Genomic DNA, 22,751 nt, shown 5'->3' on the forward strand with positions numbered 1-22,751 from the left:
CTCAGTGAGCATCTTGGGTGATCTGATTTTGTTTTATTGGGGTAGGGCATTTTTTTCCTTTTTTTTGTTTACCTTTTTTATTTATTGAGAAATGAAAGCAAAGATAAATGCCCCGAAAACAGACTAATTGTGGTGTTTCTAATTCTAATTTTACTTTTTAAATGTTTTATTGAGTACTATTGACAGCTGTAACTCAAGTCAACAATAAAAAACTTCCTTGGATAGCCTCTTAAATTCATAATTTATAAAAGAAAGGTTTAATTTTGTGTCATGGCATGTAAGACAGATGATAGGATTTTTTTAATGCTTAGTTTCATGGCTTTGTGCAAATAAAGATTATCTCTTCAGTGGGCATTACTCTTACCTTTCTTGCAGTATTTTTAGGAAAAAAATATATCATGTGGTATTCAAATGACACTTTCAAATAAATGACAAGTGCTCTTTATTTTAAGCAAAGGTAGCCATCACTGAGGGTTTAAATCCAGTGTAGAAGACAAACTGGCTTAAGAGTTGGGCCTTGACCTAGGCTCTCTATAGCCCTAAGACCCAAGTATTTATACTGTTAAACTATAATGACTTAAATTTCATTTTTAGAAAACAAATACCTCCTTGGTTAGCCCAAAATAGCTGCTATATTATGGGTATTTTCTTTGAAAATAAATGGTGCAAAGTAGCACTATAAAAATCAATTGGTTTGAAGAAAATTATTCCTTTAAGAACTAACAAGAGCTGGGTTCCAGTGTTTCACACCTGTAATACTCGCTATTCAGGAGGTTGAGATCTGAGGATCCCAGTTCCAAGCCAGCCTGGGCAGGAAAGTCCAATTAACCACCAAAAAACCAGAAGTGGCGCTGTGGCTCAAGTGGTAGAGTGCTAGCCTTGAGAACTCCTCGAAGAGTTCCAGGACAGCGCCCAGGCCCAGAGTTCAAGCTCCACAACTGACAGGGGAAAAAAAAAAGAACTAAAAAGAAAGAACAACAGTTTATGGGGGCCCTGGAGTGTCAGGTAGGTGACGGGAACCAAAAAGCCACTGACCATGTGATGACAGCGAAGGTCCTGCTAGGTAATTTGATGACATCGTTGTCTCCCACAGGTGATGAGAGTTTTAAAAAGGCAACCATAATGCTCTATCCCCTGGAAACTATCAATCAATGCTTTCCATTTTCTTCTCCTATTGCAACCCACCCCACCCATAACCTCTGTCTAATAGAGTAGCTTATTTTAACTAGCTGTAATAAGGTATAATGGAGATAAGAAAGCTGGAGTAAATGACAAAAGACATCAGACAGATGGCTGTATCTTGTTTTCAAAAAGTAAAGTTACAGATAAAAGCCAAATAGAAGTATTCATATTGCTTGAGAGTCAAGTGCAAAAGACTGATAATTTTCAGATATTAGTTATTAGGCCCTTGTAGAGATGGCAGGTGATCTATGTGTGGGCAATTGGGACTTTGAAGCATTCAGTAGCAGAGAGAAGACTAGGTAACTGAGACATAAGCTAAAAAGTTACTCATGGATTGTAAAATGGGAGAAAAGCGGGAACCAACAAGAAAGAGAAATAGCAGAACTTTTAGTGGAGTATGCACAAGTGAAAATCATTTTTGAGAGGTTTAGGTAAAAATTATCTCTCTAGGGGTTATTAGGAAGCTGTGTAGATCAGTAGCATTCTCTGCTGTGTGAACAGACAGGCAAAGAGAGGTAAAACTGCCTGCACTGAAAGAAAGTGGGAGTGTGTATTTGTGTGTACGTGTGTACGTGTGTAAAGTGAGAATAAACAAAACATTAAAGGGACTTACACTATCTTGTGTCCATATAGACAAATTGTGCTCCAGCATAAAGCTTCTTCAGTAACCCTTAGCCCAATGCCCCATTAGCATTGTTTCTGGTTGATCTCCTCCCTGTGGGTCTACCAGTGACAGCTTTGAAGAGAACCCCTTAAAATCCACTCATGGTTGGTCAGAAAATCATTTTGGTCAAAAAATACAGAAAACATTCAAGATATTTCAACAAAGAAGATAATGTAGTCGGGAAACTAAAATGTTTATAAAACCTTTGACAAGTTCTGAGAATCAGGTTAGAGGAAGCCACTAGGGACGTAGAATGGCAATAAGTTGAGGAATTTCAGGAAACCACAGAGCATGGAAACAGAGGATTCCCTGGGGGATATTGAGATACCTTGAAGTCCTCCCTGTGCTACTAGCTGTAGACTTGGGCCTGACATCTGATGTTGGGGGTGGGGGAGGATCCCTGATCGCTTCTGCAGGTTCTCCTTTCTAAGTCTAGCCTGAGTGACTGTCTGAGCAGAATGGAAATTTGAATTCCTTGCTAAATATGGTAATCCAAATGTAGTCCTTACACATCTAACCCTCATCTCATAGGAAAGAACTGGAAATAGTAAGGATACTGATGCAAGTTAATAGCCTACCTTCTCCACAGGAGAGTATCAATGAAATGCTGTAAGGTATCACATGTGTACCCATCCTTGTCTGCTCCCCCAGGCAACACTTCTCACTTTTCTTTAGGCTCAGGATTAACAAGTGGCAACAAAAACCCCACAGGGGATTTTGTCCATTATTCAGGTGTGTGGTAAGGCTGAATGCTTGAATTTGTTCTCTCATGCTCCCTAAAGCCAACTCCCTAATTGTACTTCCATCTAAAATCCATCCTTCCCTCTTGTTCTTCCAGGAAGTACTCCAAATCGGAATCCACAAGACTTCTTGTAGAGAAAAATTAGAAGACAAATTATATAAACAAGTGGGAATATTAGAGCTCAAAAATAAGTAGGTCACTCATAGTTAGTTAAAGTGAATAATTTTAATCATGCCTGTTGGTCTTTAACACCTGCCAGCTTCAGCACCAGTGACACTTCAGAGTTCTAACCTTCCAGACTTTATACATCTTTTGCCACCTTCAGCTATAGTATTGAAGAAAATTATATTTTTAGCAACAGATAAAGGAGCAAATTAATGAGATGAGAAACAGGAAAAAATGTGAGAATGAGGATCACTAGGGGCCGGGTACACATCGGTCATTGCCAAGGACTTGCGCTGCATCTGAGTAGGAAGGAGAGATGTTTTTAGTGCATGACAACATATCAAGGACATATTGGAAAGTTCCATGCCTGAACACAGTCCCATTTGCTGTGCAAATTTGTGCACCAGCACAAATTAAGAAGGAATCATTTCCCTGCTCACTTAGTAAAACCTAGAAATCTCTTGAGAACGACAACCAAGCTGTATTATTATTTCTTGTTTATTTCATATAGTGACCTGTCTGTGGACCTTAGTGCAAAGGATGAATTGATCAAGTATGGAATAGGAACACTATATCACCCTGTTGTTATCCACTGTATATGTTTTGTCTCTGGGAGGTATAGCTCTGTTATTTTGTAGTCGCTCTTAATTCTTATACCTGGATGCATTGGCCATATGTATCCCCACACTGTACCACAAGGAGTCAATGGTATGGGTAATATGTTCAAGTCAGTCAGTGTCTGAGCACAATTTTCATTTAAATGAGAAGATATATTCCTAGCCCAGTCTTAAGGAGATGGAGGGAGTATGGGAGTCTTCCGAGAGGAAATAATTCTTAGTGAAAAAGTGATTAGGTTTTGATAGTATTCTCTCCTATTGTGTGTGTCACCAAGTGAAATCTGACCTCTTGCCGTGTGATGTTGGAATTCAAATGTTGGAATTGACATGAATTACTTCTGTATTGCTCAGCATCTGCAGGAACATTATTTCTACAACAATTCCACCAAAGTCACTTAGGCAATTATCTCTGCTGCGAACCTCATCATCTTGATCATAATTATTGCGATTAAGTCCTGGCCTCTGCTCATGGCATTCAGGCTCCACACATCACATCCCTTTCCCCCTTTCCTTCTCCCCTGCAGGAAGTCCCTTTCTCCCGTGTGTGGAGCAGCAACCGGCAGCCCTTGCACTGTGCCTTCTCCCTGGAGCGCTACACGCCCACCACCACCCAGCTGTCCTGCAAAATCTGCATCCGCCAGCTCAAAGGCCATGAACAGATCCTCCAAGTGCAGACATCCATCCTAGAGGTGAGTTCTTGAGATACATGTCTTTTGAGTCCCTTCCAGAGGGACAGTAAGAAGAAAAACTCAGCCTTGCAGTCAGGTGTGGAAAAAAGCTTCAAAATAAATGCACAAGCTCGTTTTCATTCTTATTACTGAGAAGAGGAAAGAATCTTCACAGGTTTAGGATTGAAATGAGCTTCCCACTGGGCAGGAAAATTCAATCCACCAGAGAGTCTAGGCCCTGTGGAGGGACCACAGTAAACTGGGGACACTTGCTGAGATGCATTACAGGTGCAATCCAGAGGGTCTTGAGACACATGCCATAAGGTGTCTACAGAGCTGTTTTCTGAGTGCTTCTGACCAGTGATTTAGAAGTCAGTCACTGAATATGTGGTGTGTATGTGTGTGTGTGTGTGTGTGTGTGTGTGTGTGTGTGTGTTATCATTGGAGTATGGGAAATTCATCTTCTTCTCACTATCTCATGTTTTCCAGGTTCTGACTTCTGCATAGTTATATTTCTCTTAAACCTAGATGCTTTAGTGTAATAAATCATTGACCCAGAAACTTTTGAATCTGTATTCACAGATTTATCTGGACATCTTTGGAAAATATCTGGGAGAAAAATTGTATGTGTCTTAAACATCTATATACTTTTTTCCTATCATTATTCCCTAAGCAATACCATATAACAGCCACTTTCATAGCATTTATAATGTATTAAATATTACAAATAATCAGCTGGGCACATGTAGCTCATGCTTGTAATCCTAGCTACTCCAGACTGAGCTCTGAGCATCACAATTTGAAACCAGCTTGGGCAGACAAATCTGAAAGACTCTTACATCCAACTTACCAGCAAAAAGTCAGAAGTAGAACTTTGGCTCATGTGGTAGAAGACCAGCTTTGAGCAAAATAATAGCTGGGAGCCAGTGGCTCAGGCCTGTCATCCTAGATTTTAAGGAGGCTAAGGATGGCATTTCAAAGCCAGCCGAGGCAAGAAAGACGATTAGACTCCTGTCTCCAGTTAAGTATCAAAAATGCTGGAAGTGGAACTGTACCTCAAGTAGTAGAGTGCTATTTCTGAGCAACAAAGCTCAGGGACAGTGCCAAGCCCCATGAGCAGCACACAAAAATTTGATAATGATGGTAGACTATAATACCTTTGTTCTTTGATTAAATAAATTCTTGAAGTTCATCTAGGGAAAATTATGTAGGAAACACTATCCTACTTCTTGGTCTTTCTAATGTTTTACCCATTTACAGTCATTTTGAAATGTCATGAAAAGATGACATCACAGTACCTTTTGAAAATTATAAGCAATTATCAGAACAATATTCAGATATTCTTATTGGCTGTAGTCATTGGTTTGTAGACTATTGCTTTTGGGAGCTTTCTTAGCCCTTTGGTACTGCCAAAGACCACTTTATTAATTGCCTCAAGTACAGCTGAGGGAATTTGACCCAGTGCCATGCATCTCCCAGAACATCTTAGACAAGTCTGATTTGTTAACATTTCTATGTCACAAGAAAACACATAACTTTTGAAAGCCACTATATTTCGGATACTGTTTCATTTGCCTTCACATTTATCAGATAACTGTCACTACCCTGTAGATTAAGTATTACTGTCCCAATGATACAGGATATAAAAATCTCAATGATGTCAACATTGTTGGTCAAGGTCATTAGCTAATAAGATAAAAGCCAGATTACAAACTGAGAGAGCTGACTTTAAGATCAAAGTCTGAATTTACATTCTACCTCACTTCAAGATTCTAAACTAATCATCAGTCTACATCATACAGTGAGTTAGGAATCATAGATCAATTTTGAAGGTCCAAATAAGGAAAGTCTGGATTACTAGCCTTCACTGTGGGCTCTCACTGTGGAGATGTTTTCACTTTGGGAACCCAGGCAGTATGCCAAACATCTCAGTACCAGAAGCATTGTCTTTGAGAATCTAAAAGAGTAATATGAGACTGAAAACTTCTTTCTTCCGAAGAAGGAAAGATGGACTATAGCCATTTGTGTGATGGACTACAACAATGTTCATTCTGTAGGTCTTCAAGAATGGGATAGATACCCTACATGTGACCCACCCACCCTATGTTTAATTAGGTGTCCTGCTTGAATGATTATTTGGGGAGAAGGAATGTGAAATTCCATGCATAAATTTATATCAGTTGGGAGGCATGGATCAGTTTCAAAGCAGTATCATATTCTTGGTCCTGAGTACAAAAAAAACCACCTGAATTTAAGTTGTTTTAGTAGGCTAGTAATTAGAGTTTTGTTGACTAAAATTAGTCACAAAAATGCTTTTGTAAAAATAAAACTTTGATGCTTTCAATAGAAACTTTCATTTTTTTTAATACCAACTCTGTAGTTTAGTCTGCAGTTAGGGTAAAAAAAAAAACCCATTTCTTATCTTGTTTGAATGGACTGTCTTACCACCATGATTTCTTGTATTTAATAGTAAACCCATAAGAGAGGTAAGTGTGTGTACACATGCATAAATGTTCTCATCAAAACAATGATCACCCTCACTAAAAGCATTGATTCTTTCATGTTCAGCATCACCTCTATCATCATTCAAAAACATAAAACTTATTTTTGTTACTACAAAGACATCATCTTTTGGCTTTGTAAGGTAGCCAGTATTTTGTTCATCTTTTTTTTTTTTTTTGTCAATTGTGGGGCTTGAACTCTGGGCCTGGGTACTGTCCCTGAGCTCTTCAGGTGAAGACTAGTTCTCTATCACTTAAGCCACAGCACCACTTCTGGTTTTCTGGTGGTTAATAGGAGATAAGAGTCTCACAGACTTTCCTGCCTTGGCTGGCTTTGAACCATGATCCTGAGTAGCTAGGATTACCGGTGTGAGCCACCAGCGTCTGGCTGTTGTGTTAATCTTTACAAACAGTTTCCATTCAGTTTAACCCTGTTGCATCATCTGATGAGGGACAATTAATGCTCCAAGAAGAAACAGTATTTACTTTTCTAAAACGTATAGACTGAAAGAAAACATTTTTGCTCATACCGAGGAAGGGGAAGTAGCTCAAGTAACTTATTTCATCTTTCTTCATGAAAAAAATAGTAAAGTTTTTTTTTCTAGGATGAAATGATTTAAATGGGAATCTTGCATGTCACAATTTTCCCTTCAAGCAATTCTTTTATCTTTGCTCCAAAAGAATATGAATGTTGGGGGATAATTTGTCTGTTATAAAAATAGAATACCTGGAATCTCCCATTGATTTACAACTCCCTAAGCTAACCAGGTAGCAGTCACTTATCTCAGATGGGCAGAACATAAAAATCTACTGTTCCTGTGCATATTTAAATTAAACAATCAGAAAGTGTGATGTATCTACAGAATCCTTATTACTTGGCCCAGATGTCTTTTAGAATGCATTGTAAATGTTATATAAAGTATCCTCCTTATGTGTGGTAAATGTTTAATTTTGGAAACTTGAAGAGGAATGAGGTCTATTTCTTAAAAATGTAGTGAGTAAAAACATATACTAATTTTCAAACTCACTCTCATATAATACTTTATTCACCTTCAAAGAAAGCCTCTTTCTCCCACTTTGTTTTATGCATCATGGTGGTCTTTCTTCTGCCAAGAGTAAAGACAAAGCCTCGTAGATTGTTCACAGGTGCAGGGAAAGCTTCCACAAGCCAAGTCTGAGTCTTCCAGGGGAACCTTTGTGTTTTAATTTCAAGCCATCTTTTCCCACGGTAACGCCCATTTTATAGTCACAGCTACCATGTTCTTTTGCATAAATTCACTCTCTCTCTTTCTCTCTTTCTCTCCTCTGTCAGAAAATATCTAAGGAAGCTATTCCTACTTGATTTGCATTTTTAGAGGGTAAGAGAAATTTTACAGACCATGATAAAAAAAAGATGTATCTTGTAACCTATTTTATGCAGTAAGAAGATGAGTTGGTTTATTTTATAACCACCCAATATATCAGAACAGAACTGTCCACTCTGCCTTGAATAAGTACCTGTCCACCCCAAATCAATTCAATCAATGCATATGGTCCTTCAAGGCCAACTCAAATGCTTCCTCCATGAAGCCTGTCCTTCAATAAATTCCTGAAGCCCATATTCTTTTTAACCACCTAACTCTGTGTATTCTATACTTGTTTTGAATCAATAAAATGACTACTGTAGCCATTACTAGGATCTCAGAATTTCAGTTTCGCTTACATCCTGAACTGGGTGACTTTTCCAACTTTCCAAACCTTTGTTGAGTCTATACAAGTTTCACAAGACTGAATGGGAAACTGAGTCAACCAGAGTAAAAAAAATGAGAGGATGTGCAATCTTACTCCAAAGCTATCTTTCTGGTTCACAAAGCCATTATTCTGATATTAAATTGTATTACTTGCAAACAGTGGAAGAATTTTTATGAGTATTGTTCTGTAACAGGGACCAGATCTGAAACCAGTAATAGATGACAACCTGATAAGAGGCAACACAAGTTTAGTTGAGATAGATAAAAACCCATTCATTGTCTCAGTTTTCAATAGTCCAGAACATTAACTGTGGTTAAACTGAGTTCCCTCAGGCTGACGTCAAAGTGTTGGTTATGGATATGTTCTCATCTGGAGCTGATAATTCAAGCTTGTTCATGTTGCTTTTTATTGTGAAAATGGTATTCAGAGTGGTTACAATTACATGAGCAAGATAATGAGTACATTTCTTGTCAAACACTGTTGCCTCCTCCTTTGTTTCTCCTTCTCATCCCTTCCCAATCCTCCCTCCTCCCCCCCACCTCCCCCACCAAAGTTGTAAAGTTCGTTTTGGACATAACGACTTGTACATCTCATTGTTGCAATGGGTCCACCTGTATCCCTATTTAAATGATTCTTTTTTTTCCCTTCCCCTCCACAAACTATACTGACATCAAATACAATGAAAGCAGGGGTTATACTGTGGGGGAGGGACATACAAAGCAACAAAGAAATCATCTTATAAATGTGTTAGAAACAATCATATGAAAGAAAATAACATTTGACTACATATCTTGGGGTTCATTTCCCTAACATCAACTTATCTGACCTTTTCTGCTTGACTCAGTCATATACTAGATATTGCAAATAAGGGAAACCATGGGACCTATGTTTCTTGGGGCCTGGCTTACTTCACTTAATATAATTTTTCCAAGTCTTTCCATTTCCTAACAAGTGGGGCAATGTCATTCTTCCTGATGGAAGTCCTTATCTTAATCGCTATAGGCTAGGGGTCTTTATCACCTTTTTACCACGTACCCTCTCTGAGAGAATTCTTAACACCGGTATTTGTTTTCTTCTAGGCTGACAGAAGAGACAGCTCTAGGGCTGGGATGTAGCTCCCTTGTACAGTGCTTGCTTCATAAGCTAGGACCCTGCTTTCCATTCCAAGTACTGCCTGAGAGCCATAGCAATGCCTCCGGACAATGGTTTTCTCCTTCAACTCTTCAGAGCCACCTGATTAGTACAGAGTCACCCAGGAAAACCCCTCTTAATTAATTCACAGACAACAGATTAAGCAATTTTAATTACTTTGGTAGAATCTTTTCTTCTTTTATTACACATAATAAGCAAGGGTGCAATGCAAGCAAATATTTTTCAGTCCTTAAAATTCTGTGAATCCATAGAAACAACTACTGCAGTCTGACAGATTTCTGTGTCATTTCATTTTTGACATGGCCAGCTAATTGCAATTGTGTACTGAAATAACAGATCCTTACTAGACAGTTTCAAATTAGAAACAAGGTGAGCAGAGAGCAAGAAAGACCCTTCCAGCCTGCCAGGTCACAAAACTGGTCAAGATGTCTGTAACTCATGGCTGGCTTTGTTTCACCAAAAGAATCTAACTCTGAAACTAAGATATTTACCATAGAATCATATAAGGTTAAGACTTGAGTGCACAACACACTTTTCTGTGATTCACTTACAAGCAACTTCTATGGGTACCTTTGATGACCAGTTGTGTCCCAGCCTGCTTCTCTGATTAGCACATTCATCTTTGGACTTGATGACCATCAGAGGGTAATTCCTCATATAGAACTCAAATCTGTCATTTGGTAGCTTCTTCCTGCTAATTCTATACCTATCCCTAAGAGCCTAAAATAAAAGAAGGAGGAGGAGGAAAAAGAGGAGAAAGATGAGGAGGAAGAGGAAGAGGAGGAGGAGGAAGAGGAGGAGGAAGAGGAAGAAGAAGAGGAGGATGAGGAGGAAGAAGAGGAGGAGGAGAAGGAGGATCATCTAATTCTGTTCTTTCCTGACAGCTCTTCGGATGGCAGAAGAATCAGTGACTTCTCTGAGTGGGAAAGGCTATTATAATTCTCCAGGATACAATACGATTTAAGAGGCTACTAGAGAAGTTCTTTACTTTTCAGAAGGGTCAGGAGCTTGTCAATGTATTTTATAGAGGCCATCACAACAGACAGGCATTTTGTGAATGCATGTTAACACAGATTTTTCAGAAACAAAAATACCCATGATACTTTTCATTTGATCTGATCAGGCTTTATTTATTTTGTTTTTAGAGTGAACGAGAAACCATCACTTTCTTTGCACAAGAGGATAGCGTATTTCCTGCACAGACTGGCCCCAAAGCCTTCAAAATTCCCTACTCTATCCGACAGCGGATTTGTGCTACATTTGATACCCCCAATGCCAAAGGCAAGGACTGGCAGATGTTAGCACAGAAAAACAGCATCAACAGGTAAGTGAGGACAACTTCAGAAAGATATATTTACTAAGAGAACTTTAGAAAAGAAAGTAATCTGAGAAGCAATGTGGATTCTGGTATCTGTATGAATTTTTCTGGTCTTATACCCCATGTAGCCTGCTAAGGTAACACTGTGTGAGGCCTCTTTATACATCCCTACTCTGGTTCTAGGACATAATGGAAAACCCTGACATTTAGGTTTTTTGATATGCTAATTGAACCATGCATATAGAGATAGTGCTTGATGCTACAAGTGATCAGAGCACAGCTTAACCTGGTGTCAGAGATCCAGAGTAGCCAGTGTTTCACACCTATTTCACACCTTGTCCTGGCATTCAGCTAACCTGAGATATTGTGTATCCTCTAGAGGCGACCTGCTCAGCCAGCAAAAGTGGATTTCTGGATATAATAAAAGGAGGTGTGAAGATGAACATCAGGTTTGAGGTCAGAGGGCAAATGTTACCTAGACACCTGAATATGAATGTGTTGCTAAAAGTGAGACTCATTATGGTACTAATGCTGTAGATGACTTGAGTTTAGAACCAAGAGATTTATAATGGGCTTTAGTACTTTGGATGAGAAAAGGCGGGGGGGGGGGTACTGTGACCCAGAGCAACACGGATGGGCAGATGGGGGATGATCACAGGGAGAAGCCTCTGACCAGTGAAGCCTCTTTCCTTTCACCCTGTACCTCCTACCCCAAAAGGAATAGAAGGAGAACAAGTTTTGCCAGAGCTATTTTAGGTCCTTACCCTTTGGTCTTTTCTTTTTAGACAAAGCTTTATTTTCTGTTTGGCTTACTCTATCATTTCCATATTTTTCTCTCTTTATTTTCACAAGCACCCTACCTGGATTTCTGCTATACAAGGGAGGGTAGATATCTACCAAGAAAGGACAGATTACTGTTCCTGAGACAGAATGGATTCAAAGTCAAAGAACACGAAGCCCAACTAGAAAGCAGTTGGAGGCATTGCTGCCAGTCGAAACTGAATTTACAGTCAGGCCTGTAAAGAGCACCATCTTGAAAAAGCATATATCTCAAATGAAAGGAATACAAAAAATACATGTTTGTGAAAGAATAATCACATTAGATTGAATATTTACCATCAATTTCAAAGAAGACAGATGTGTTGGTTGTAACCCATGAACATGGCAACAATGTCAAGTTTACATTCTCAGGCACACAGAATGAGAACATAAGCTAGGTAACATACTTTGGTGAGAGAGAGAAATGGAGAGAGACACAGAAAGAAAGACAGAGAGAGACAGAGATAAAGAATCAGAGACAGGCAGAGATTGAAAGACAGGCAGGAAAGCAGAGACAGAGATAGCTGGTACTGAAATGATTAGTATACCAATTCTAGTTTTTCTACCAACTCCGTCACTTACTGTTCTTGTGTTTCTGTTCTAGAAGTGTAACTCTTGAAAGCTTATTAAGTCTGTAATCATTCTCACTCTGAACGTTTATAAATTTTAAGTTACCACTTACAGAAATGATAATTACCACAAATTGCATTAATACATTGGATAAGCCTGGGCGTGTTTCTGCCTTGCTCCATTTTATTCTCCCCTTACAGTGCACATAGACCTATCACGCATATCTCCAAAGGCATTCACTTCTGACCTTGCACAGTCGGGAAATTGCGTTTCAAGCTGGGAGACTACATTTAACAGCCTGTGGATGCTAATGAGCATCAGTTGTCTATGCTGGATCCAGCTGCCCCTGGATTCAGCGGACCCTCCAGTGTGTAGGATCGTAAAGTCCATACCTTTGGTGTGCCTTTGGTTGGCTTGTTTTTGCCTACCACTTTCTTTCCAAACCAGCTTAAGTTCCATTGGTTTAACGAATTCAAATGCCTATTTTATAGAAAATTTCTGACAGTGTCCAGAATATGTTGATTCTCAACCAGTGTTGGCCATTCCTCTTGGCACTGTTGAAGTGAATACCAAAGCATAACAAAGTGAATGTGTGTAGTCTACTTCCTCTTGACACCCTATACAGCAAATAGAGTGTTTCAATAAATGACATTGGATACCCCCCTAGTCTATCTTTATCTGTGACCTTTAAATACAGCTTAATATAGAGTTGAAATTATGTAAACCGATCTTGTTGTTCTGCCAAGGATTAAGTCATAGTGCAGTAAACAGAGAGTAAATAGAAGCCACAACTCAACACTGTTGAACTCTGTCTCTTTAGTGTTAAGGAAGAGGAAGAAACAACAAAAACACATAAAGGGGTGGAGCTGTGTTCTAGGGAACTCTAGAGAAGCAAATGTAGGTGGGTATTTGGCTAGCCTTTGCTGACCTCTTGCTTAGAGGGGTCTAACCTGATTCAGTAAACCTTCCATAGGTCTTTTTTCAGTTAGAGTAGTTAGTCCTTGTGGTGAGGATACCATTCTGCTCTACATCCAAGCACTTCAGGATGGAAGAGGCTGCTGTGGTTATGGAAAAGGTATTCCCGGGATATTTGAAGAATTAGTAAAAGATAGACTATTCAAACCCATCTTGCATCATTCTCATATTGCTGAAGTTCTCTAGCTGTTTTTGAATTTTCATTTATGATTCCACAGATAAATATTTTCCTTCACAGAAAGAAATAAAACAGATGAACGAGATTTTCACATGTGATCCATCACAACTTCCTGTTGTGTCATCTCAAGTTACTGGTTTTATTCTCTTATGACTAGAAACAACATGGTATAAAACTAATGAGTTTCAGCTGGGTGCCAGTGGCTCACGCCTGTAATCCTAGCTACTCAGGAGGCTGAGATCTGAGGATTGTGGTTCAAAGCCAGCCCTGGCAGAAAAGTTCCCATGAGACTCGTATCTCCAATTAATCACCCAAAAACCAGAAGTGGTACTGTAGCTTAAAATGGTAGAGCACTAGCCTTGAGCAAAAGAGCTCAGGGACAGCACCCAGGCCCTGAATTCAAGCCCTAGGAACGCAAAACAAAACAAAACAAACCTGAGTTTTAAACACAAAAATGTAAGCTTATGAATATGCAATGATTATGGGTTAAGAAAGCAATTGTTATAGTTTGGGTCACCACAAAAAGCTGATCACAAAGCACATGTTCACTTCCATGCAGAGAGCCTGCCTGCCTTGGTCTTGTGATGAATTTTACCTCACTCTTCCCATCCTTGCAACTTCTAAAATTGTTCAAAAGCTAGTGAGGCAGCAGCTCTCACATCAGAAAGGATGACTTTTGAAAGAAATGGAAGACTGCATTTGCTTTTATGTCAATGAGAGAAAATTCTCTTACCCTCCTCCTGTAAACAATGAATATAAATATCACTGCTCATTATCTGTGTTTTTGCAAAAATAAAAATGAACAAACAAAAACCCTTAGATCTGAGTCTATAGACAAGCCAGGAGTAAGTGAGAAGCTTAGAAGATTCTTATCACTAGAAGTGATAAGAATCTGATACAGAGCTGTGTGCATTTTCCTTCTGGTAGCATAGATGCCTTGCAACTTGCCTAGCATATGAGCCACACAGCCTAGCAAGAATATCATAAGCAATGTCATAGGAAATAGCTACTATTATAGACTCTGTGACCAGACATTAACTCTTATACAGTGTCCATACCTGCTTTATTTCAAAGCATATTTAGTCTGTAAATTCAACTGTGGTAACTGTATATATCTCTGGGGCACATGCTGAGACTCTACCAAACTAAATAATATCTGAAATTCCTTGCTTCAGCCAGCAGTATTCCTTCATCTCTAAACTTACATGGGACTGTCCCTAGCTTATTGAATAGGGCAGGCCCTATTCAGAAAAACTCCCATAGGTCTGCTTCTCTCAGGGTAAAAGAGTCTGCTGTGGTTATGAGGAAAAAATGGTCATTGTGACATTTCTAGATATATATGCCATGTACCACCAACAGCTTCACCCATTCTCTCAGTCTCCATTTTCCTCCCTTCCCCACTTCTCAAAACAATCTAAACAGACTTCTTATCCTATTTTCATACATGCATACAAATCACATCTACTCCTTCAACCAGTCCTTTGCCTTCTCTCCTCTAGCTGACACACACGATCCAGAAAATTATGTTTAATTCTTTTTTTGGGGGGGTCTGGTCGTGGGGCCTGAACTCTTGGCCTGGGTGCTGTCCCTCAGCTCTTCAGCTCAAGATTAGCACTCTACCACTTGAGCCACAGTGCCACTTCCGGCTTTTTTTCCTTTTTGCTTATGTGGTGCTGAGGAATCGAACCCAGGGCCTCATGCATGCGAGGCATGCGCTCTACCACTGAGCCAGCTTCCCAGCCCCCCCAATTCTGTTTAATTCTTTTGTCATCCAATTCTTTTTAGTGTATAATTGCACCCAAGCATTTTATCATCATTTCTTACATATGCATATATTAAATTTTAGTCAGAATAATCTCTTCTATTGCTCTCTTTCCTCAACCCTCCCTAGCACTTTGTGTTATGATATTCTTTTGAAATTACACTTAGATCTATGTGGATAGGGTCATCTACTTTGGGGAAATTCAATAAATATCTCTTGAATCAATAATGTGAAATTTGTCATTGAACTGTATACTTACTTGGCCCTAAAAAATTTACCTACTCATAAATAGGTCTGATATAAACTATATCAAAAAATCCAAAAAGTTAGTCTTACAAGAAAACAGGCTACATAGCCATTGTAATGGAAGAGTCTTGCCTTTCCCTCAGATCTAACACTCAAAGTCCTCCTATTAGATTTTTTTCCCCTCATGCTTCCTGTATTCAAGAAACTCTTGTAAAAACCTAGTCAGCTTGGCCCAGTTGCCATGGGAACAGATGCATGAGATATGGGTGGATGAGTAGAAAGGAAACAGGCAAGATGGAAGAAAGGATTTGGAGATGGAAAGCAGTAGATAAATTACATCTTATTAACAACTCCCTTTCCACAGACCCTTCATAGTATACTTGCTTGAAATTTTGTAAGCTCTGCCAAGAAAACACATTTCTTATTAGTCATCTCATTAAAACAGTCAGATGTACTTGAGGTATTGATGGTGTAAAAATTAAGATCACCTAATAAACACTTGAAACCTCATGGCCAGTAAATGGTGCTGTGACTACATGTTTTGCACAAAATCTTTTAAACTGAACTTTAATGAGAAGCAGTCTTCCCACATCAGGGTCATGTCTTTCCATTCCCTATGACCACGGTCTTAATTGGAAGCAGAGGAACAGGGAAATGGCCAGAGGATAGTGGGAAAGGAAAGTGGAAGGTAACAATGCAATTTATTAATCTAGCACTGAAGAACTATTCAGAATTCACTGAAGTTGGAGCAGTCCCATAGTGAAGCTTCAGGATGAAGATGGGAGGAGGGAGAGAGAGGAGGAAATACAGTCATGTATACCAAATGTCTGCTTCATTTTCATTCCTGTGTTTTAGGAACTTATAATGTTACACCAAATGCAGCTTTCTTGGTTCTGCAGGCTAGAGGCTAGAAAACACATTCTAACCTTTAAGTAATAAAAAAAATGGGGTGTGAGGTTGCCTTTTCTAAAAAACAATCTTCATGACTCTTCTAAGGAGAATTAATACAGAGAGAGAACATTACATAGGTCCTTGGAGGCAAAATACTATGAAGCTTAAATCAGATTTTCTGGTTCTAGCCCAGTGGACTTAGGCAGAGGCTGAAATTTGAAAAGCGCTTAAAGTGAAGCCAGAGGGACCCACACAGCAAAATGGAGGGTGTGTGGGCTGCATTCCACTGAAGTCAATGACTCATGAAACTGCCCACTAATATGAAGCTGGAAAGAGACAGCCCAGGGCTAAGTTTAGCCATGAACAAGCTGTATGTGGTTTGTAAGTGGCAAGTGTCCATCCTAAAGGCAGTATGAAAAAAAAAAAGCCTTTCTGTTCCTCTAAAAGAATGAAAGTTATGCTCCCACTGTTAGCTCTAGGGGTGATGACAGGAGGGTTGCCTTTTTTTTTCCCCTAGGCAATAATAAGTTTTTGCTGGTATCTGAAAGAATCCATTTTGCTTCTTTAAGCTAATGTGATTTTCAGAAAAGATAGACATGCCAAAGCACCATGAGAGCCTAAATGACCTCTTGTGCAGACCGTTTCAAATGCTCCTAAAAAGTTGACAGTGTCAGTATGCCTGAAGGTGATAGCTTTATGAGAAAGTTAAAAACTCCAGATTGTTTTACCTGATTTATTAGAGTAGCATTTAAATCCAACGATTTGTGAGATTTTATTGAAACATATATGGATTGGTTTGTAAAGTGAGAAGTATAACTATTTTGTCCTTCCCTCCCTGTGTTCTTTTTTTTTTCTCTTTCTTTCTAACATTAAATGGTAGTCCTTCTTGCTTGACTCTCAGGATTCCCATTAAGGTCTCAAGATGATGGAAGATGACAATTGAGTTTAATTTGAATTGTTTTTCGTGATATACCCCATTGAAAGAAAAGCCAAGGTTTTTGATTCGGTAGTTTTCATTGCCTTTTCATTTCCCAAATTGGGAAATTGTCACAGGTTTATCCCATGAGGACTAAAACTGGAGAGCTGGAAACAAGGCTACACTTGGCTTTGTTCTCTTTGGCAATTCATGGTCTTCCAGGTGTCAGGGTTTGAATATCTCTTCCAAAGGGAAGAAGGATCCTTCCTATTTCCCTTCAGCAAGCAGATAATGGAATAACTATGAGTGGGACTTTATTGCCAAATTCTTCTGCTCAAAAGAATGGATGCACGCTCTTGGGCAGGAAAGAACAGAACAGACCTCAGCATACCTTCAGTTGTCTCTGTCTTTTCCCACTGGATTTTCAAAGCCATCTTTCTTTCACCTGATGACCCAGAAGGGCAGGTGTGTTACAAGTTTCTTCTCTTAATGAATCAAACACATACTTCTTTTATCCTGTAGGCTGCTGTGCTGTGTGCTGAGTTACCAGCTAGGATAAAATTTAGGGATGAAAGCCTGATCAATGGCCCAAATGCTTATGCTATGTCCAGTCACTGCTATTTAGTCAAAATGATCTTTTGCTCTTATTTACATTTAAAGAACCTTATGAAGATTGGTTTTTGGTCATATAAGAAGCTTTCCTTAAATGAGACCCAAATCACAGAGATATTAATATTGTTTTATGATGACTTTCAGTTTCCCTATTTCATTCTGCACAGGTTGACCATATTCTCCTGTAGGAAGGAGGATTTCTCATTTGTTGTAGCAGTTCAATATAGTCTTTATACTGACAAACTACTCTGAAAAGTAATAAGTCTAATTTTCTTTTACATACTCAAAGCAAAATTGGATTCAATAATAAAAGACAACAGTTTCTAGAAAATACAAACAAACCTGCCTCCCCCAAGATTACTGGTACAAATGATTCCTTCTATTTGATGATACTGGTAAAAGCCCAAATTTTGAATATAATTATGAGGTACACCCTTTTTCTTTTTCTTTCAATTTTTTTTCTTTTTTTAATGCTAAAGACTGAAGCTCAAACAAGCTCCCCTACTGTAATTTAGTATGAAATTTATTCTCACAACTAGTCACAGAAAGAGCTTACAACTTGCAAATAGGTATATGGGACCCTTGGTAGCATGGTTCTCAGTAAAGAAAAGCTTTGTTGTCTGAAATTTAGAATGAAAGGGACCCTTTTTGGCTACGTGTAAGTTGGGTGTGCCTTTGATAGCTATTTGGTATGGTTCTTTAGGGTCTAGATATAGCCAGCTAGGTGCTTCTTTCTCTGCAATACTGTTATCTTGTCCTTTGTTAACTGTTGGAGGATTTAGATGTCCAGTCCCTACAACATTTGCATTTGAATAATGCTGGGATTCTGTAAAACCAAAAAGCTTTCACTAAGCTAAAGAAAGCCTGTATCTCTAACCAGTTTCCTTTTCATGGAATTAACCCCCGTGTTGCAATAAAGACTATAGGCAGGGTTTGTTGTTGTTTTTTAAAAAACTCATACTCCTATTTTTCTCTCTGTTCACCCACCAAATAAAACAAAAAGCTGAATAACTAATTCCAGAAATCATTAAATCTAACCTCTTCCATTATTAGCTTAGCACAGTTGTTCATTTGAAGATGTACTTACTGAAAGCACCTGTCCCAGAAGACCACACAGGTACAGTCACTTACAGGAGAAAAGCTTATTAGAGGGGCTGACAAGACCATCTCCCTTACTGGAGAAGGAGCAATATGGCACCTGTCCCTATTCAGGGGCATCCTTCTGACATTGGGGCTAGAGGCAGGAGGTACTCTGTGTGCTCAACTAGATCTGAGTGGGAACCCGGGAGAGTTTGTGGGCAGGGTGGAGTTCAAGTCTGGGTGGGTGTTCCACTGATGCAGCTGGGGGCTAGAGATACAGCTGCTCCTGGGAAGTGAAGTGGGAGGGGCTGAGGACCTGAGATGGAGAGCATGCTAACACTTACCAACTAAGATTGTATAAATTTATCTTCACTTGGCTCATATCCAGCTAGTGAAATTAGTGAGGGTAGTTCTACTTGGCTTCCACATAAAGCATGAGCTTTCAACTGGAATGAAGGATGGAGATTGGGAAATTAGCCATAGTGTCATAGTGTATGCAAAGCATTTAGGCACACACAATAAACATAAATATAATGGGACTGGTGGCTCATACCTGTAATCCTACTAAGTGTAAGTCTGAGATTCAGATGATCACATTCAAACAATCCTAAGCAGAAAATTCCTGAGACGCTATCTTCAAAATAACCAGCAGGGATATAGGTGTGGCTGAAATGATAGAATACCAGTCTAACAGAAAGTAAGAGATTAGGTCACCTTATCTGCATAGTATATAAAATATTCGTGGTACTTCAACAAATAACTCTTAATTTTCTAAATTACCTGAGATAATTGGAATTTGAAAAAAACAAAGTTTTCTGAAGTTCAACATGTATAAAGAATAAAAAAAAACCACTTCTAGATTCACGGTTGGGGGGGGCATTGTTTTGTTTTCCTTTTTTCATTTGCTTTGTGTTTGTTTGACTGATTTGTTTTGGGGATTTGAGGGTATTTTTGTGGTTGTTTCTTTTCCTTTTTCTTTACTGGTAATGTTTAGGCTTCATTTCAAAAGAAAAAGAAATAAAGAAGATGAGATAAATTGCTTAACTTGGCTGTAACTTGTATTCTGTGATAGTAACAATATTCTAGAATTTCATCTGTGTACTGTTAAAATTTACATGTGTACTCAGTGCCTATATACACAAGTATTATGAGGAAAAATGTCTCATATAGATTGGAGTTGGAATAGTTTTCAAAAAAGTTGTACTTTATTTACATACACATGCATACAATGAAATCATGTGCCTATGAGGAATAGCTCACTGCATTAGGATGTGTATATATGAATTTCTCTGTTCTATTCATTGCAGATATGATTGTATTACCTTACATAATTTTCCTCTAGGTATCTACTAAAATTAAGTTGAATTTGAAATATGTGTGTATTATATTGAGTGTGCTGGTGTAAAATTAAAAAGTAAATCTAAAACTTGCTTTGGGAAGCAAATTTTACTTGCCACACTATATGCGGAGGCCTACACTAAGAGAAAGTTTTATTTTTCTGTTTTTGATTTAGTTTCTTTAGCCTTAGGCTAAAGAAACATTTGCAGGACTTGTCAGAACCATGTGACTAAAATGTCATTCATTGTAAGACTGTGCTCTGCAAGTGTACCTAGAATGCCTCTCTCTTCCCAAGGGTTCATGAAAACGTTTAATATTGTGTTGAGACAAAAAGTCATCAATGTAAGGTATATTAAATAGGTATGTTTCAGTAGGTAGCTGATGAAGAGAATACCACGCATTATTCAGTCAGGAAAATAAGTTTATTTACCAAACTGCTGTCCCTGATGTGCATGGTTGAGAGGCATGGCCGAAAGGGCAACCCACTCCTGGGCCAGAATTTATCTAGGCCTGGGACAGGAAGAAGTGTGGCCAGGTGGAGAAAAAGAATGGCCACACTGAATTCCGATGAGACCTCAAGGCCTGGGACCCTCTGTAGGTCAGATGGGAGGCTTGACCAGAGGCAGCCCAGGATCAGACCTAGCAGGAGCAGGGGAGGTGGCTGCTTCCAGGTGTGCCAGTTACCTAGGTAACCCAGATACTGGGTGGAAACTTAGCCAAGAGGTTGGGAGATATCTGCACAGAGCCTGCATGGCCCAGGGCAGACCTTACAATCGTCACATTCAAAACATACTCTTGGTGCTTCTCTTAGAGTTTTATTTTTGCATTTTTCTTATGATGTGATACTGTTGTGATACCCTTGCAGTGTAAAAGATCATCTGAATGTTAAATAAGAAGAAGATTGCAGAGGGCCTAAAAGAATGCAAAGAATAGGATTCAGCAACTTTGGGCATCTAAGTGCTTATTTTCAAATGCTGCACAAGCAGGAACTTCAGTCTAATTTTTCAAGTAGCTATTGGCTAGAGACATCTCATTTAGGTTTTAAGACAACATAGGAGAAAGATTAGTACAGTGGCCTGCAGGCCAAATCCAGCCACCACCTGTTCTCCACAGCCATGAGCTAAGAAGGGTTTTTCCATTTCTAAATGGTCAGGAAAACAAATCAAAAGAGGAGTAATGCTGTGAGACAGGTGGGAACTGCATGACAGTCATTTCAGTGATGCTCAATAAAGTTTTATTGGAACACAGCCACACCATTTGCATACTCATCACCTACTTGGCAGGGTAGAGTGGCATCCCAGGGGCCATCTAAAGTCCTCAAAGCCAAAAATATTTCCTGACTATAGAAACAGCTTGTCAATACATGGCATAAATTGAAGTCTTATTCTGGGTAACCCCAGAATTAAGATCATAAGGATTCAAGTCCACTGACACAAGGCTGTTGCCATTCAGTAGCAAATTAAAAAATATATAGATACTTAGTAAAGTTATAAGAAAGCTAGTTCTACTATTGCTCTTAAGTGCTATGATTGTTGTCTTTGAAATAATAGAGATCATAAAGATTTATTTACTCTTTCCAAAAACAAAAGTGTAGCCATAGTGTGAGAGACTAGAGAGTTGTAAATACTTGGGGGTCAACATGAGGATGATTTGGATACATGGAGATAACTGTGATGCTCTGAGTCTCGGGAAGTAGAGAACTATGTAATCGTGTCAGGCCCAAGGACATTGGAAGGTCTGTAATGAACGCACATTAACCTGTAAGGAGCCAAGGCTCCCAGTATGCATCCTCCACCCTGGCTGTGCCTTCAGTTTCTACACTTCCTGAATGTCAGCAGGGGTGTTAAGTGGGGACAGAATATCCCCTCTAAACATCTTCCTGTGGCCAAGCAAGACGAACTTCTTACACAAAAGAACTTACTACATAAGAGGATTTTCTTTGACATTTATTTTGGGGTGAAAATTTATTTTTTCCCATTTTATTCATTTGGAATTGCTGTGTATATGTAAGTGGGGGGATGGGGGGAGGGAGAGAAGGTGTGCCTCAAGTGGTACAATGACAGAATTGAGTAAAGAGGCAAAGCAAGAGTGGGAGAGCCTGAGTTCAAGCTCCAGTACCAGCACATTGTTTTTTAAGTTTGTCAGATCTTCTGAGTGCTCTTTTCTATATGAATTCATCTTGTGATTACATATCAGGTATGGTGGTAGAAATTAGTACTATCTTCAAGACAGGAATGTGTCTGCAAAACCTTTTCAACTCAGAATTTTCACCAGAGATGACATTTCTGTCCTTACTGTGAAAGTCCCTATGAGAAATGGTAACCTTTAATCTTTTGTGTTGTCTTAGTCTTCATCATAGTGAAGTTATTATCTAAAAGGTTACCTCTTTTTCCCACTGAATATACTGGTAGGAATCAATTACTCAGCTAATGGATGATGAATAAATACCTGTCATCATAATATGATAAATGCTATAGCAGATTCAGAAAATTATTAGATATGATCCTTAAGCGTTAGGGATCTATAGTCAACTTGAGAAGACAAACTTCACATAAAAATACACATATAAGTACATATGTAAAATAAAAGCATTGCAGTCATTTGACTATTTAACTACTGCATAG

At 38.9% G+C, this 22,751-nt stretch overlaps 1 protein-coding gene across 2 annotated transcripts in view; it reads left to right on the forward strand.

The window, feature by feature from the left end:
* Positions 1 to 22,751, forward strand: part of Unc5d (unc-5 netrin receptor D) — a 558,420-nt gene that overhangs the window by 533,764 nt on the left and 1,905 nt on the right. For both annotated transcript variants that reach the window (XM_013024977.1, XM_013024984.1), the window contains 2 exons: positions 3,895 to 4,059; positions 10,568 to 10,746. In XM_013024977.1, coding sequence (XP_012880431.1) covers positions 3,895 to 4,059; positions 10,568 to 10,746 — 344 coding nt within the window. The remainder of the gene's footprint in view (positions 1 to 3,894; positions 4,060 to 10,567; positions 10,747 to 22,751) is intronic.

This window comes from Dipodomys ordii, unplaced genomic scaffold, assembly GCF_000151885.1.
Source record: "Dipodomys ordii isolate 6190 unplaced genomic scaffold, Dord_2.0 Scaffold4, whole genome shotgun sequence".
NCBI classification, from domain to species: domain Eukaryota; kingdom Metazoa; phylum Chordata; class Mammalia; order Rodentia; family Heteromyidae; genus Dipodomys; species Dipodomys ordii.